This window comes from Bubalus bubalis, chromosome 9 (genome assembly GCF_019923935.1).
Source record: "Bubalus bubalis isolate 160015118507 breed Murrah chromosome 9, NDDB_SH_1, whole genome shotgun sequence".
Lineage (NCBI taxonomy): Eukaryota > Metazoa > Chordata > Mammalia > Artiodactyla > Bovidae > Bubalus > Bubalus bubalis.
Genome location: NC_059165.1, coordinates 102420899 through 102437835, shown reverse-complemented (window position 1 = coordinate 102437835; position 16937 = coordinate 102420899). Strand labels below are relative to the sequence as shown.

General features: G+C 53.1%; 1 protein-coding gene across 2 annotated transcripts in view; it reads left to right on the top strand.

Moving 5' to 3' along the window:
- Positions 1 to 16937, top strand: part of NOTCH3 (notch receptor 3) — a 39702-nt gene that overhangs the window by 13050 nt on the left and 9715 nt on the right. For both annotated transcript variants that reach the window (XM_025293704.3, XM_025293706.3), the window contains 14 exons: positions 127 to 282; positions 1651 to 1876; positions 2282 to 2483; positions 2736 to 2889; positions 3267 to 3451; positions 3997 to 4129; positions 4214 to 4471; positions 4555 to 4673; positions 5120 to 5706; positions 7351 to 7683; positions 11119 to 11273; positions 11350 to 11572; positions 13037 to 13121; positions 15106 to 15268. In XM_025293704.3, coding sequence (XP_025149489.3) covers positions 127 to 282; positions 1651 to 1876; positions 2282 to 2483; positions 2736 to 2889; positions 3267 to 3451; positions 3997 to 4129; positions 4214 to 4471; positions 4555 to 4673; positions 5120 to 5706; positions 7351 to 7683; positions 11119 to 11273; positions 11350 to 11572; positions 13037 to 13121; positions 15106 to 15268 — 2979 coding nt within the window. The remainder of the gene's footprint in view (positions 1 to 126; positions 283 to 1650; positions 1877 to 2281; positions 2484 to 2735; positions 2890 to 3266; positions 3452 to 3996; positions 4130 to 4213; positions 4472 to 4554; positions 4674 to 5119; positions 5707 to 7350; positions 7684 to 11118; positions 11274 to 11349; positions 11573 to 13036; positions 13122 to 15105; positions 15269 to 16937) is intronic.

Below are 16937 nucleotides of genomic sequence, written 5' to 3'. Positions count from 1 at the left end.
TGCCCAGAGGCAAATTGTTCTTGCCTTCATCCATCTCAGTCTTAAGATTCCTCCTGAGCACCAGGTACTCCCGGACCCTACCCTGCATCTGCTAATCCTGGATGTTATTTTCCTCCCCACCCCCAGGCCCACGATGTCAGCAGGATGTGGATGAGTGTGCCAGCCCCTCACCCTGTGGTCCCCATGGTACCTGCACCAACCTGGCAGGGAGTTTCAGCTGTACCTGCCATGAGGGCTACAGTGGCCCTTCCTGTGATCAGGACATCGATGACTGTGACCCCAGTGAGTTCAAGGGAGCTCTTGGGGGGAGGATTCTGACCTAGGGAACATGTTCATCAAGTTGCTACAGTATGCCTAGCACTGTGCTTTCATTTCATCTTCACAGTTGTCTTACTTTCTGCATTTGTTCATGAAAACTGAGGCCCCACAGAGGTTAAGTGACTTGCCCAAGGTAATGCAGTGAGTAGAGAGATGAGCTAGGTTAGGAGCACAGGTCTGTTTGAGTCTGAAGGCTGTAAACTGCCTCTGGCAGCAAGCAAGTTAAAATTGTATGTAAACTATGAGATAATAGGCCCCTTAGTGAGTCACCAGGAGCATTGTTCAATAGACAAATAATGCAAGTCACATATGAATTAAATTTTTTTAGTTGATTTTTTAAAAAAAAATATTTTTTTGTTTATTTTTGAATTAATTTTTAAAAAATTTATTTCATTGCACTGCATCTTAGTTGTAGCATGGGGGATCTTGTTCCCTTACCAGGGATCAAACCTAGGCCTCCTGCACTGGGAGCAGGTAGTCTTAACCTCTGGATCACCAGGGAAGTTCTTGAATTAATTATTTTCTAATAGCTGTATTAAAAAGCAAACAAAATGACAACAGGTGATATTAAATTTAATATTTTATTTAACCTAATACATAAAAACATTATCATTTCAACATGTAATCAATATAAAATGATTGAGGTATTTTACATTATTTTTTTCTTTTTTCATATGGAATCTTCACGATCTGCTCTCTGGTGTCTGTTTTATGCTGACAGTACATCTCAAATTGGACCGACCACATGTCAAGTGCTCAAGAGCCACATGTGGTCAGTGGCCACCCTAACTGGCTAGCCCAGGCCTGGAGGAGACCTCCTGTGCTGAGCTCAGGAATTAAGCAGATACAACTAGTACTTGGGGTTTCCCAGGTGGTGCTAGTGGTAAAGAATCCACCTGCCAATGCAGGAGACATAAGAGATGAGGGTTCGATCCCTGGGTGGGGGTGACCCTCTGAAGGAGGGCATGACAACCCACTCCGGTATTCTTGCCCAGAGAATCCCATGGACAGAGGAGCCTGGTGGGCTATAGTCCATAGAGTCAAACAGATTTGGATATGTCTGAAGTGACATAGCACACACGCAGGCAACTAGCACTTGGCAGCTCAAAGGGACCTTTTGGGAACTTCTCAAACCTTTCCTCCCTTCCACATAGATGAGGTTTCCACCAGATAAGGGAGGGAATGAGGCCACAGAGAGGACAGGGTTTGGTTCCCCTGGCTAAGTGTGCCCCTCCCAATGAAGCTTGGCTTTCTCTCCATTTCCGTCTATGCAAGGCATGGCCAGGTCAGGGGGTTAGGTGCGTGACCAGACCTCCTCCCTTCTGACCGTAGACCCCTGCCTGAATGGTGGCTCATGTCAGGATGGGGTGGGCTCCTTTTCCTGCTCCTGCCTCCCTGGCTTTGCTGGTCCCCGCTGTGCCCGAGACGTGGACGAGTGTCTGAGCAGCCCCTGCGGCTCAGGCACCTGCACAGACTACGTGGCCTCCTTCACCTGCACCTGCCCACCGGGTTATGGCGGCTTCTACTGCGAGCAGGACCTCCCTGACTGCAGTCCCAGGTGGGTGGGGCCTCTCCTGGGAGTCAAGGACCCTGGCATCAGATGGGGCATGGGACCCGAGGAGCCGGGGACAAGGAGTCCTCGGCTGGACACCCACTTCAGGACTCTGATGCCCAATGGGAACATGTCTGGGAAGGGGCAGGACATCTGTTGGGAGGTCACCTTAGGTACCCTGGTCCCTGCGGTAGCAAGGCCCGGCCACAGGGGATGAGGGCCTCCACGTGGCTTCCACATAGCCCTGAAGCATCTGGTATACTGGGGTTAAGGGACATGACAGGGCGGGGCCTTTGGGGGACCTCAGCTTCTCCTTGGGGTAGGGGTCTTGTCACTTCTGTCAGGAGGGGCCCAGGAGGGGGACAGGGCCTCTGAAGGGTGGGGCCAGACGCGCCCCTCTTTTCCCTCCAGCTCCTGCTTCAATGGAGGGACCTGCGTGGATGGTGTGAACTCATTCACCTGCCTGTGCCGCCCGGGCTACACTGGCACACACTGCCAACATGAAGCGGACCCTTGCCTCTCGCGGCCCTGCATGCACGGGGGCGTCTGCACTGCCACCCACCCTGGCTTCCACTGTGCCTGCCCAGATGGCTTCACTGGTGCTCAGTGCCAGGTGGGCGGGGTCACTGGAGCCTTGGGGAGAAGTCTAGAGGGATGTTCTAGGGGAGGGGCCTTTTGGGTACCCTGGTTGGTTGAGAAGGCAGCCTGGATCCTGGGGAGGAGTTGGCAGAGGGATTGCGGTGAGGGGCCTGGCAGGGATCCTGAGGGAGAAATCTGAAGAGGCGTTCTGGAGCCTGCTCAGAGGAGAAGCTGGGCAGGGTTTCTAGGGGTCCCCGAGTGTGAACACCCTGCCCTTCCTCGACAGACGCTGGTGGACTGGTGCAGCCGCTCGCCCTGTCAGAATGGGGGTCGCTGTGCCCGAACAGGGGCCTCTTTCTACTGCCTTTGCCCCCCTGGGTGGAGCGGCCGCCTATGTGACATCCGGAGCCTGCCCTGCAGAGAGGCCGCAGCCCAAATCGGTGAGGGGGAGCGCGTGATTGGGCGTGTGTGCACATACTTCCTCCTAGTGTGAGCTGAATGAGAGTGCACCAGAGCTTATGGACGTCGTGGGGTGTGTGCGAGTGTGTGGATATGTGACTGACAGCTGGCCAGGACAAGGTGGTATGTGTGTCTATCACTGTGAAACAGCTGGGATGTCTGCAATGCTGGTGTGTGACCTGGCTGATGTGAGCTTTGAAAGTGCATGTGTGTGTGTGTCAGTGTCAGGGGATGTGTGGTAGCCCAGTGGAATGTGTGTGACACCTTGGTGACTGAGGCTAGTGGGGATGCTGGGTGTGCTGTGTATGACGGGGGCAGGGAGGAGGGAGTCTGCCTGATGCCGCTCTCCTCTGCTCAGGGGTGCCCACGGAGCAGCTGTGTCAGGCGGGTGGGCAGTGTGTGGACAAGGACAGCTCCCACTACTGTGTGTGCCCAGAGGGCCACACCGGCAGCCACTGTGAGCAGGAGATGGACCCCTGCTTGGCTCAGCCCTGCCAGCATGGGGGCACCTGCCGAGGCTACACGGGCGGTTATGTGTGTGAGGTAAGGAGCACACAGGGAAGGAGATGGAGGGCTGGTCACCCTGAATGTGTCTGGCTACACATTTCTGTGTGTCTAGAGCCTGGTGTGGTGTCCCTCTCTAGGCATGTCTGGGTTTTTGCTTTTGTGACTCTGGGTGTATCTTTGTGGGTGTCACTCTGGGTAGATCTCAGGGTGTCTCTGGCTCTACCTCTGTCTTTCGTTATTTCTTGGACATGTGTGTCTCTGTGCATAGTGTCTCTATGGGTATGAATGGCACGCATGTGCCAGTGTCTGAGTGTGCATCTCTGGCTGTGTGTGTCTTGGGTGTATCTGGGTATTTCTTCTGTGTACATTTGTATGTATGTGTGTTTCTTTGCACCGAGTGTATCTGTAGCCCTCTGTGTCTGGGTGTTTCCATGAACTGGGTGTGTGTTTTTGCTCGCTGAACGTATCTCTGCGTGTGGGATGACTGCGTGTGTCCCTTTGCCCTGGGATTCTCTGTATCTTCACGGGGAGCATCTGTGTCCCTCTGGGCTGAGGAGGTCCCTGTCTCGCCTCCACTGCAGTGTCCAGCTGGCTACACTGGCGACAACTGTGAGGATGCTGTAGACGAGTGTGCCTCCCAGCCCTGCCAGCATGGGGGCATCTGCATTGACCTCGTGGCCCACTATCTCTGCTCCTGTCCTCCAGGGACACTGGGTAGGCCAGGACCAGGGTTTGGGGACAGGTGGGGAGGCTGGGTTTCTGAGCCCTCCTGATGTCCCCCATCCCCCACCCCCCTAGGCGTGCTCTGCGAGATTAATGAGGATGACTGTGGCCCAGGCCCAGCCCTGGACCTGGGGCCCCGGTGCCTGCACAATGGTACCTGCGTGGATCTGGTGGGTGGTTTCCGCTGCACCTGCCCCCCAGGATACACTGGCCTGCGCTGTGAGGGGGACATCAATGAGTGTCGCCCAGGTGCCTGCCACGCAGCACATACCCGGGACTGCCTGCAGGACCCAGGTGGGGGCTTCCGCTGCCTGTGTCACCCTGGCTTCACAGGTGAGCATGGGAAGAGGGGGCTGGCCTGGGATCCTGCCTGTGTTCCCCACAGGCAGCTGATCCATTCCCTTCTGCTTGCCCAGGTCCCCGCTGTCAGACTGTCTTATCTCCCTGTGAGTCTCAGCCTTGCCAGCATGGAGGCCAGTGCCGTCCCAGCCCGGGCCCTGGGGGTGTGCTGACCTTCTCTTGCCACTGCATCCCGGTAGGTGGTAGGTGGGGGTGGCCAGTGGTAACGGGGTCTCTGGAAGCGGGTGGGGGTGGGGGGTAGGGGGCGTGGCCTCATAGGAGGGTGAGGCTTTTAGGGGACAAGAAGTGGAAGAGGATTTCTGGGAAATGTTGAAATTACCTGGAGGTTGTGTGTGTGTGTCTCTCCGGAATTTGGAGTTGCGGCCTCTTGGGAAAGCTTGGGCTTACCTGTAAGGTGGGGCCGGCAGTGGGAGCCGGGAGAGGTTGGGCCAGACCTCGGGAGATCAGAGGCACAACCTTTCCCAAGTTCTGATCCTCCATATTTCCTTTCCTCTCCCCCTTCAACCCTCAATGCCCTTCTCCACCTTTCCATTTCTCTCACCTTCCCTATTTTCTCCTCCCCTTCTCTCTCCCCCTCTATCCCCTGCCCCTCTTTCTCCCCTCCCCACAACCAACCCACAGCCGTTCTGGGGCCCGCGTTGCGAGCGGGTGGCACGCTCCTGCCGGGAGCTGCAGTGCCCCGTGGGTGTCCCGTGCCAGCAGACGGTCCGTGGACCGCGCTGCGCCTGCCCCCCGGGGCTGTCGGGTCCCGCCTGCCGGGGCTCCCGGGGGCTGACCCCCGGGGCCGCCAATGCCAGCTGCGTGACCTCTCCCTGCCTCCACGGGGGCTCCTGCCGCCCGGAGCCGCTCGCGCCCTTCTTCCGCTGCGCTTGCGCGTCAGGCTGGGCCGGGCCCCGCTGTGAGGTGCCCGCGACGATGCCCGAGGTATCCGTGGCGATGCCCGAGGTCCCGGAGGAGCCGGCGTGCCCGAGAGCCGCCTGCGAGGCCAAGAGCGGTGACAAGAACTGCGACCGCGAGTGCAACAGCCCCGGCTGCGGCTGGGACGGCGGCGACTGCTCGCTGAGCGTGAGCGACCCCTGGCGGCAGTGCGCGGCGCTGCAGTGCTGGCTCCTGTTCAACAACAGCCGCTGCGACCCCGCCTGCAGTTCGCCCGCCTGCCTCTACGACAACTTCGACTGCCGCGCCGGCGGCCGCGAGCGCACCTGCAAGTGAGTCCGTCCTCAGTCTGGGTCTTGTCTGTCCATGTGCCACATCTGACCACCCGTGGGCCCTGCTTCTCTGTTGTCCATTCATTTGCCTTGATCTGTCAGTCCGTCCTCAGTCTGTCTGTTGGGCTGTCCCGTCGTTTGCTCCATCTGTTTCTTGGTGTACCTTGTCTGCCCATCCGCGTGCAGTTTGTCTGTCTGTGCCCCTCACCTAGCCATCCACGTGCCATTTATGTCTGTCTGCCGGTCTTCCCTTTCTTGTGCCCTGTCTGTACATCTTTGTTCCCTGCCTATCAGTGTGGCGGTCTGTTTGTCCATCCATTAGCCCTTTCTGTTTTTCTGTCTGCCTCTGCACTCCATCTGTCCCTCTTTATACCCTGTTTGTTGGTCTTTCTGTCCATCCATGAATTCGTTTTGTCCCTCTATGCACCCAGCTGTCTTTCTGCACCCCTGCTTGTCCATCCTCGGACCTCACCTGTCCATCTGTCTGTCTCTATGCCAGTCTGTCCCTGTATGTGCCCCATCTGTCCATCTGCACACCTTTGTGCCCCACCTGTTCATTTATGTGCCCCTTCTGTCCTTCTGTCCACCCATGCATGTTTTTGCCCCTCTATATGCCCATTCATCTGTCCATGGCCCTGCTGGTCTTTCTCTGCCCCTCTTCTGACCTTCTCGGTCTCTTCATGAGGCCTGTCTATCTGTCTCATACATTCTATGTATCCATCCATATTCTCTGCCCTGTCTGACCCTCTGTCCCTCTGTCTCCCCCGTCTCATTCTGCTCCAGCCATCCTGGCCTTTTTCCCAGTCTTTAGATTCCCCAGGCTTGGTCCCATCTCAGGGCCTTTGCACTGGCTGTTCGCTCTGCTGGGATGCTGTCCTTCAGGAAGTCACATGGCTCCTCCCTCATCTCCTTCAAGTCTTTGCTCAAGCACAAGTCTCTCTGTGAACTCCTTCCTGGCCACCCACAGCACTTCCTCTGCTTAATTTCTTCCTTTAGCATTTAATTCGTGTGTGTGTATGTTTACATTTAGCCTTTATTGGTGTGTAATCAAAATACTGTATGTTCTGCTCATTCATCATTTTTAATCTATGTCTCTGCCCATTGTAATGACAGCTTCAAGTGGGTAAGGTTTTGTGTTGGGGCCATATCCTTGGTGGACTTCCCTAGTAGCTCAGTCGGTAAAGAATCTGCCTGCAATGCAGGAGACCTGGATTTGATCCCTGGGTGGGAAAGATCCCCTGGAAAAGGGAAAGCTACTCACTTCCGTGTTCCTGCCTGGAGGATTCCATGGACAGAGGAGCCTGGCAGACCACCATCCATGGGATCTCAAAGAGTCAGACACGACTGAGTGACTAACGTTTTCACTTCACTCATATCCTTAGCTCCTATATCAGTGCTCAGCACCTAGGGTGCAGTTGTCAATAGTTATTGACTTATTAATAATTGCAAAGCAGCTGGCTGGTTTTGCAGAAAGCCTGATACATTCCACAAGCATGTGGATACATTCCAGTTCTCTGCTCCCTGAGGAGTCTTGGGTGCTTCGTGGTGTATTCGTGGGGCAGGTGGGGCAAGGTGGGGGCATGTGGGGTGGGGGGTGGGAGTTGGGGGAGAGGCTCCCTTGACCCAGCCCTCCTCCGCCCCCAGCCCAGTGTATGAGAAGTACTGCGCGGACCACTTCGCTGACGGCCGCTGCGACCAGGGCTGCAACACGGAGGAGTGCGGCTGGGATGGCCTGGACTGTGCGGGTGAGGTTCCGGCCCTGCTGGCCCGCGGCGTCCTGGTGCTCACAGTGCTGCTGCCGCCTGAGGAGCTGCTGCGCTCCAGCGCCGACTTCCTGCAGCGGCTCAGCGGCATCCTGCGCACCTCGCTGCGCTTCCGTCTGGACGAGAATGGCCAGGCCATGGTCTTCCCTTACCACCGGCCTGGGCCTGGCGCTGAATCCCGGAACCGGCGGGAGCTGGCCCCCGAGGTGATCGGGTGAGTGACTCCACCCCCAGGGGAGCCGTAGGGGGTGCACGCAGATGCTAGGGAAGGGGCACCATTCATAAGGCCTTGTGCGTTTGCTGTGCTGTGCTTAGTCTCTCAGTCGTGTCTGACTCTTTGCGATCCCATGGACTGTAGCCTGCCAGGCTCCTCTGTCCCTAGGGATTTTCCAGGCAAGAATACTAGAGTGGGTTGACATGCCCTCCTCCTGGGGATCTTCCCAACCCAGGGCTGGAACCCAGGTCTCCCGCATTGCAGGCAGATTCTTTACCAGCTGAGCTACCAGGGAAGCCCCTTGTGCGTTTTACTTCCCTTAACATCTGGGAACCACTATTCTAGCTATTTTTAAGTTCCCTTCAAACTCTAAAACTCTGTGGCTGAACTTGGCTTTATTCCGGAAATATCTGATAAAGCACCTAATAGGTTTCAGGCACTGGGTTAGGTCTTTAGTCCAGTTATGTTTTCACTGATTTCACTGCTTAGGAAATGCCCAACGTGTGGGAGGGCCTTCATGGTGGTACATACAGAGTCATGTAATACATATAATACACACATCTCAGCCTCAGCACCATTGACATCTGGGGCCAGGTCATTCTTTACTGTGAGGGGCCGTTATGTCTTGTGCACTGTAGGATGTCTGGCATCTTCCCTGGCCTTTCCCCACTGTATGCAGGCAACAGATCTCCCCCCTCCCAGATGTGACAGCCAGAAATGCCTCCAGACATGGGCAATGGTCCTTTGGGGAGCAGAAGAAGAGCCCCCTCCTGACCCCTGTCTGCACCCCAGGCCCTCACTGAACCCCCTGATCCTATGCTCTATGACCTCCAATACCACCTCTGGCGCTAACTTGCCCATTTTGTTTTAATTTTTTATTTTTTAACTTATAAAGTTTATAGTGAAGTAAAAGTCGCTCAGTCGTGTCTGACTCTTTGCGACCCCATGGACTATAGAGTCCATGGAATTCTCCAGGACAGAATACTGGAGTGGGTAGCCTTCCCCTTTTCCAGGGCATCTTCCCAACACAGGGATTGAACCCAGGTCTCCTGCATTGCAGGCAGATTCTTTACCAGCTGAGCCACAAGGGAAGCATATAGGAGAGTTGTAAAATAAAAAACAAAGTTACATGTATTTCCATTATATATTATGGGCTTTCCAGGTGGTGCTAGTGGTAAAGAACCCTCTTGCCAATGCAGGAGATATAAGAGACATGGGTTCGATCCCTGGGTCAGGAAGATTCCCTATAGAAGGGCATGTCAACCCACTCCGGTATCCTTGCCTAGAGAATTCCATGGACAGAGGAGTCTGGCGGGCTACAGTTCACTGGGGTCACAATGAGTTGGACATGAATGAAGCCACTTAGCACGAATGTGTATATTCTGATCATTTTTAAGTAGGTAAATTATGATTTTTAGTTGGAGTTTCAGTATCAAACTGTCAAAAATTAACATAAATGGAAAATATAAAACTCTCCTGCTGGTGACCTGGTGGAGGAGCCAGAGGGAGATGTGGCTTCTGAATAGGGTAGGACCCTGACACAGAGAGGAGGGCTGGAAGTCAGAGATGAGGAGCAGGACCTCTGACTGGGATGAAGGAGGTGGGTGGATGGGTGATGTGCCAGTCCTTGGCTGGGTGACTGAGTTGCTGGAGGTGTTCTCATCAAGATGAAGAAACAGCGCTTCCCTGGCAGCTTAGTGGTAAAGAATCTACCTGCCAATGCAAAGAGACATCGGTTTGATCCCTGTTTTGGGAAGCTCCCACCAGCGGTGGAGGGACTAAGCTCGTGCACCACAGCTACTGAGCCCGTGTTCCCTAGAGCCAAAGCTCTGCAACAAGAGACGTCAGCGCGGTGAGAAGCCCGCACACTGCAACTAGAGCGTAGCCCCTGCTCTCCACAACTAGAGACAAGTCCGTGGAGCAGTGAAGACTCAGCACAGCCAAAAATAAACAAACAAGTAAAATTATTTTAAAATCTCTTTTAAAAAAGATTAAGACACCAGCTCAAAATTAAGGGTCACTTTGTGGCTTGTAGTGTCTGGAGGGAACTGGGGGTCTCGGGAAGACCCTCAGGAGGCGGCTAGGGTCTGAAGAGTGAGACCAAAGCACCTGGAAATCATGGTAGCCATGGAGGGACTTGAAGAAGTAGGGAGAGTTGTGGGGAACAGAAGGATGACATGGGGACACTGAGTCCTAAAGATTGGTTGAAAGAAATTAGCTCAGAAAAGAGAAGTGGAAGGAGCAGAGACAGTAGGAGACCCAGGGCTTGGGGTACTGGGTATCCTGAAGAAGGAAAAAGTTTGGAGGGTTGGGTTCCTGGAAGCAGAGCCTGAGATTCAGATATATGCAATGTATTGAAAGGGTGCTCTGGGTAGATAGGGGATGAGGGAGGCAGGATGGGACAGGGGCAGGAACTGAGGCAGGAGGGAGCCTCAGCCAGGATCGGGCCACAGCCTGATCCCTTGGAGAGCTCTGGAGGATAAAGTTGGTCCCGCCTTGAGACAGAAGGGCCAGCTTTTGTACACATCAGTCGATCCCTGGCCTAGGGCTTCCCTAAGTGGTGTCACCTCCTAAGTGAAGGGCTCCCCACTTTGCTGAGGCCAGTTCTCTGGGGGAAGGAACAGCTGTCAACTGTTAGAAGCCAGTGCTCATAGCAGGCAGGAGATGGATGCACCAGCCTGAGAAAGGAGATGTTGATGGAAAAACAGTGGCCGTTGGATTCATGACTTAGAGGACACTGGTGACCACAGCAAGACTGGCTTGGGAATTGACAAGGAACTTTAAGCATATGCAAAAGCAGATCAGGGTTATGCACATCTAGGTACCTAGGACCAAGCATTGACAATGAACGCATATGGCCATTCTTTATATATATATTTATATCTTTGGCTTCGCTGGGTCTTAGTGGCACACGGGATCTTTGATCTTCTTTGCGGGGTCTTTAGTTGTGGCATGTGGGATCTAGTGCCCTGACCAGGAACTGAACCCAGGCCCCCTGCGCTTGGCGCTGGGAGTCTTAGCCATTGGATTATGAGGGAAGCCCCCCATATGGCCATTCCTGTTTCACATATAGTCCCTTCGATTTGTCCTAGTTCCCATGCTATGTCAAAATAATTCCTAGATAGTGGGTCACTTCATATGTAGACATTTCAGCATGCTTCTCTAAATACAAAAGCTCTCTTCTTAAAAGCACTGTAATACCATGATCACAGCTAAAAAATAAATATCCTTAATATCACCAAATATATCATAAGTGGATTAAAAGAAACGATAGTTTGAGGGGATGTGGCAGGATTGGATGCCGCATGGGAGTTAGTGGTGACCTGGTGAGTAGAGATGCTCTTCTGAGCGAGGTGTGGGGAGGTGGGCGGGGCCTGGGGCGGGGCTTCTGGCAGTGCCTGCTGAGCCTCCTGTCCCTCCACTGTGTCTCCGCAGCTCTGTAGTGATGCTGGAGATTGACAACCGTCTGTGCCTGCAGTCACCGGAGAACGACCACTGTTTCCCTGATGCTCAGAGCGCGGCAGACTATTTGGGAGCGTTGTCGGCAGTGGAGCGCCTTGACTTCCCCTACCCACTGCGGGCGGCGCGGGGTGAGGCCCGGCCCGAGGTAGGGGGATGAGGGTGGGCCTGGACCCCTGGTAAAGACCCCCTGCTTCCTGCCCGCAGGGGAGTCAGTGGAGCTGCCGGAACCAAGCGTGCCGCTGTTACCGCTGCTGGCGGCCAGCGGCATCTTCCTTTTGGTCCTCCTGGTCCTCGGCGTCATGGTGGCCCGCCGCAAGCGTGAGCACAGCACCCTCTGGTTCCCCGAGGGCTTTGCGCTGCACAAGGATGTGGCCGTGGGACACAAGGGCCGGCGGGAACCCGTGGGCCAAGACGCGCTGGGCATGAAGTGAGGACCCTACCCGATCCCTCACCCCGTCCCTGACTATGGCGGGGCCTGAGCCCTTGAGCCCACCTTCACCTGACTCAGACCTCTGACCCCTACCTGACCCTAACTTCAGACTCCAGCTTGGACATCAGTGTTTGTCTCCTTGACCAACGACTCCATAATCCCTAAGGGATCACCCCTGATTTGTGACCCTTGATCCCCTTTCCTATGGTCCAGTTCCCTGACTCAGATTCTACTGTGACAACCCCCTCCCCCCACTCCAGCCTCTCACACTTCACCCTGATACTCAGAATGTGTTCCCACATGACCGTGGACCTCATGACCTCTGTCTGCACCTCAACCCTTCACTGGACCCCCTGATCCTATCCTCTGTGAACCCCAGTACCACCTCTGGCTCTAACCTACCCTGACTTTTTTTTTTTTTTTGGTTTTAATTTTTTATTTTTTAATTTATGAAAGTATGATAGCACATTTACAGAAGACTTGGAAAATACAGAAGAAAGTTACATATAGTTCCACTGTATATTACAATTATTTTTTAAGTAGATAAATTAAGATTTTTCATTGGAGTTTCAATATCAAACTCTCAAAAAATTAACAGAATGAATAGACAGAAAAGCAGAGGGATATGGTAGACCTGAAAAGCAGTATGAGCCAATTCAACATAATTAAGATTATACAATTTTCACATAACAGCAGGGTACAAAATCTTCAAGTTCCCATAGACTATAAACCAGGAGATACTGGCCCATACCCAGGGTCATAAAACAAGGTGCAAAAGTGTCATGGTCTAAACGTATTGAAATCATATAGAGTCTGTTCTCTTGTCACTGGAATCATGTTAGAAATCAATATCAAAAGAAATCTGAAAATAACCCACATATTTACAAGAGCACTGTGACATTTACCGAGAGATCTTTGACTTAGCCATTGAAAGCCTCAAGAATAACCTACCCTGACTCTTGACCTGACCTCTCTTTCCACCCCAACTCAGTGCTCATTCCCCATGATCCTCAGTCCTGGCCTTGGCCATGATCTCCACCTCCCTGACCGGCCCCTCAAAACTCCAGCCCCACCCTGTCCTAACCCCTGAATTTACCTCTCCTGTGACCCTCTGCCCTCTGCTCCCTCTCCACAACCTCTCTATTCCTGGCTACATCTCTCACCTGCTATGAGGATAACTCTGTCTTCCATGACCTACGATGTCATCTACTGTAACCCATGCTGTATGCCTGTGACCCTCACCTGTCCCATAGACATCTATCTGCTCTGACCTCTGACTCCACTCCTGTCCCTTCCCCAGTTCCACCTGACTGTCACCCATCACAACCCCTGACAGTACCCCCTGCAACCTTGACCGCATCCTGCATCCCATCCTTGGACCCTATCTCTTGACCCTGTGTGCCCTGCCCCTGCTGACCCCATTGTCCCTTCTCCCCTCCCCCTTTCCCACTGTCCCCACAGGAACATGGCCAAGGGTGAGAGTCTGATGGGGGAGGTGGCCACCGACTGGATGGACACAGAGTGCCCAGAGGCCAAGCGACTGAAGGTTGTGTTCCCTCCTGTGACCCCTGCCCTCAGGGTCCTGGGTGGGGGCCCAGTGGTCAGTGGGAGAGCCAGGGGAATCCCTGCTGTCCCTGGTTCTGGAGAACAGTCACGGCAACCACCCCATCCTGCTCCTGGCGTCTTTCCAGAGGGGATCCCCTATCCCAGAGAGTGACTCTGCATTCTCTCTGATGTGGCTACCTTAGGCCAGCGTGCCCAGCCTGAGAACACCCCCAGCTAGTCTTTTCCTGTCCAGGGGCCACACCGATGGGCCCTGTCTTTGTCAGCGAGAGTTGCCATAATGAAATACTGCAGACTGAGTGGCTCAAACAACAGACACTTATTTTTCTCACACCTCTGGAGGCTGGGGCTTCCCAGGTGGCACTGATGGTATAAAGAACCTGCCTGCTAGTGCAGGAGAGGCAGGAGATGTGAGTCCAGTCCCTGGGTCAGGAAGATCCCCTGGAGGAGGGCATGGCAACCCACTCCAGAGTTCTCTCCTGGAGAATCCCATGGACAGAGGAGCCTGGTGGGCTCCATAGGGTTGCACAGAGTTGGACACGACTGAAGCGACTTAGCAGGCACAGATACACACTGGAGGCTGTAAGTTCAGGATCAGTGCACTGGCAGGATTGGCTCCTGGTGAGGGCTTCTTCTTATCTTGTAGAATGTCTCTTCTCACTGTGTCCTCAGATGACCTTTCCTCTTTGTGTGCAGAGAATGAGGGAGAACTGTGGTGTCTCTTCCTCTTCCACTGGTCCTATTGGATTAGGGCTCCACCCTTATGATCTTATTTAACCTTAATTACTTCCTTAAAGGCTCTGTCTCTAAATATAGTCATGTTGGGGGATTAGGCCTTCATCATATGATTTTTGTTGTTGTTCAGTCGCTAAGTCATGTCTGATTTGGCGACCCCATGGACTGTAGCACGCCAAGCTTCCCTGTCCTTCACCATCTCCCTGAGTTTGAGTTTGCTCAAACTCATGTCCATTGAGTTGGTGATGCCATCCTACCATCTCATCCTCTGTCATCCCCTTCTCCTCCTGCCTATGTTTTAATGTTTGTTAAAATGGATACTTCTGTTGCAAATGACAGCCAAAGAAATCTGCTTGCCCCAGGCTTTTTTTTTTCTTCTTTATTTCTCATCCAAAAGTGGGTGTTAAGTATATGGTGCAGAATGTTTATGTGGGTATTGTGAAATTATTGCATCATCTCTTTTTTTTTTTTTAAGTTAATTAATTAGTCCTTGGCAATGCTGGATCTTTGTTGCTTTGGGTGGGCTTTCTCTAGTTGTGGTGACTAGGGCTACTCTCTAGTTATGGTGGGCAGGCTTCTCTTGTTGCAGAGCATGGGCTCTAGGGCCAAGGGCTCAGTAGTTGTGGCGCCCAGGCTTAGTTACTCTGAGGCATAGTGAATCTTCCTGGACCAGGGATCAAACCCATGTCCCTGCACTGGCAGGCGGAGTCTTAACTATTGGACCACCAGGGAAGTCCCTGACTGTATCATCTTGATTTTACCAATGAGAAGCTCAGAATTTTAGGGTTACAAGCCTACTGAGTGACCGTGTCAGACACTAAATCTACATTGAAGGGTGTCCCATCCTCCAGGACCTTTTCTGGTTGGCTGTCTGTCACCTGGCTGTCCCCTTTTATGAAATTAAACTCCCCACCTTAAGTTTGGATCTGATTTGATCAGGCTTTGTTTAGTCCTGCTGTGTGTGCTCAGTCGCTCAGTCATGTCTGACTCTTTTCAACCCCCATGGACTGTAGCCTGCTAGGTCCCTCTATCCATGGGATTTTGCAGGCAAGAACTGGAGTGGGTTGCCATTTCCCACTGAAACACCTGGGAAGCCCCTATCAAGCAGGATGTTAATGGCTTCTCGGCACCTGCCGTGTGTGCATCTCTGTGAGAGAAATCTGTGAGAATGCCCAGATGGTTCCTCTGTGTCTCCCAATTCCTTGTGAGAACCTGGGTGCTTGTGCCTCCAGGTGGAGGAGCCTGGTGTGGGGACTGAGGACCCTGTGGATTGCCGCCAGTGGACTCAACACCACCTGGTTGCCGCCGACATCCGCGTGGCACCAGCCATGGCCTTGACACCGCCGCAGGGTGACGCAGATGCAGATGGCATGGATGTCAACGTGCGCGGTCCAGGTCAGTGATGGCGCCCCTGCCTCCAGAATGCCCTTGATCCATCCTGCTCATGAGAGGTTCCATCTGAGTCTGTGCTCTGTGAACAGCTGGATGTGTCTGGCTGTCTGTCAGTGGGTTAATCAGTCCTGTTAATCAGGACTCTTGGTTGTAAGTGATAATAGACCAACTCAAGCTAACTTAAGTAAAACAAGCAATTTACTGGCTCTTGTAAACAGAAGCTTCAGGCACATTTGGATCCTGGACTTGTCAGCTTTCGGTTCCAGTCCAGGCAGTCTTTCTCCTGTAGGCATTACACAACCTTTTTCTCATCTGTAACAGCGAAAGTCCCAGGATGAGGGTTTTTTTTTTTAATGTAACTGATATGTTTAAATTTAATGCACACACTCTTGTTGATGATCAAACTATTGTATCTTTGGCCAATGAAAGGTATTTATTTTTAAAAAATTTTTGGCTGCACTGGGTCTTCGTTGCAGTGTGTGGGCTCTTTGTTGCTGCTCACAGGTCTTCTCTAGTTGCGGTGCAGGGGCTTCTCCTTGCCGCGGCTTCTCCTGTTGCGGAGCACGCCTCTAGGGTACCCGGGCTTAGTAGTTGTGGCACACGGGTTTAGTTGCTCTGTAGCATGTGGGATCTTCCCAGATTAGGGATCCAACCCGGGTCGCCTGCATTGGTCCGCAGATTCTTAGTCACTGGGCCACCAGGGAAGTCCTCCCAGGATGAGTTCTGATTGGATAGTCTAAGGTCACGTGCCCCGTGTGTGAACCAATCAGTGTGGCCTGGGGCCTGGAACATGCAGATTGACAGGCCTGGGCTATATGCCTGTCCCTGCAGCGGGGGTTTGCCTTTACCTAGGGCTTGAGATAGGAGAAGGCGATGGCACCCCACTCCAGTGCTCTTGCCTGGAAAACCTCATGGACGGAGGAGCCTGGTAGGCTGCAGTCTATGGGGTTGCGGAGAGTCGGACACGACTGAGCGACTTCACTTTTACTTTTCACTTTCATGCATTGGAGAAGGAAATGGCAACCCACTCCAGCGTTCTTGCTTGGAGAATCCCAGGGACGGGGGAGCCTGGTGGGCTGCCGTCTCTGGGGTCGCACAGAGTCGGACACGACTGAAGCGACTTAGCAGCAGCAGCAGCAGCAGCAGCAGCAGCAGCAGGGCTTGAGATATGCAGATGACACCACCCTTATGGCAGAAAGTGAAGAGGAACGAAAAAGCCTCTTGATGAAAGTGAAAGAGGAGAGTGAAAAAGTTGGCTTAAAGCTCAGCATTCAGAAAACGAAGATCATGGCATCTGGTCCCATCGCTTCATAGGAAGTAGATGGGGAAACAGTGTCAGACTTTATTTTTGGGGGCTCCAAAATCACTGCAGATAGTGACTGCAGCCATGAAATTAAAAGACGCTTACTCCTTAGAAGAAAAGTTATGACCAACTTAGATAGCATATTGAAAAGCAGAGACATTACTTTGCCAACAAAGGTCCGTCTAGTCAAGGGTATGGTTTTTCCAGTGGTCATGTATGGATGTGAGAGTTGGACTGTGAAGAAAGCCCAGCGCCCAAGAATTGATGCTTTTGAACTGTGGTGTTGGAGAAGACTCTTGAGAGTCCCTAGGACTGCAAGGAGATCCAACCAGTCCATTCTAAAGGAGATCAGCCCTGGGTGTTCTTTGG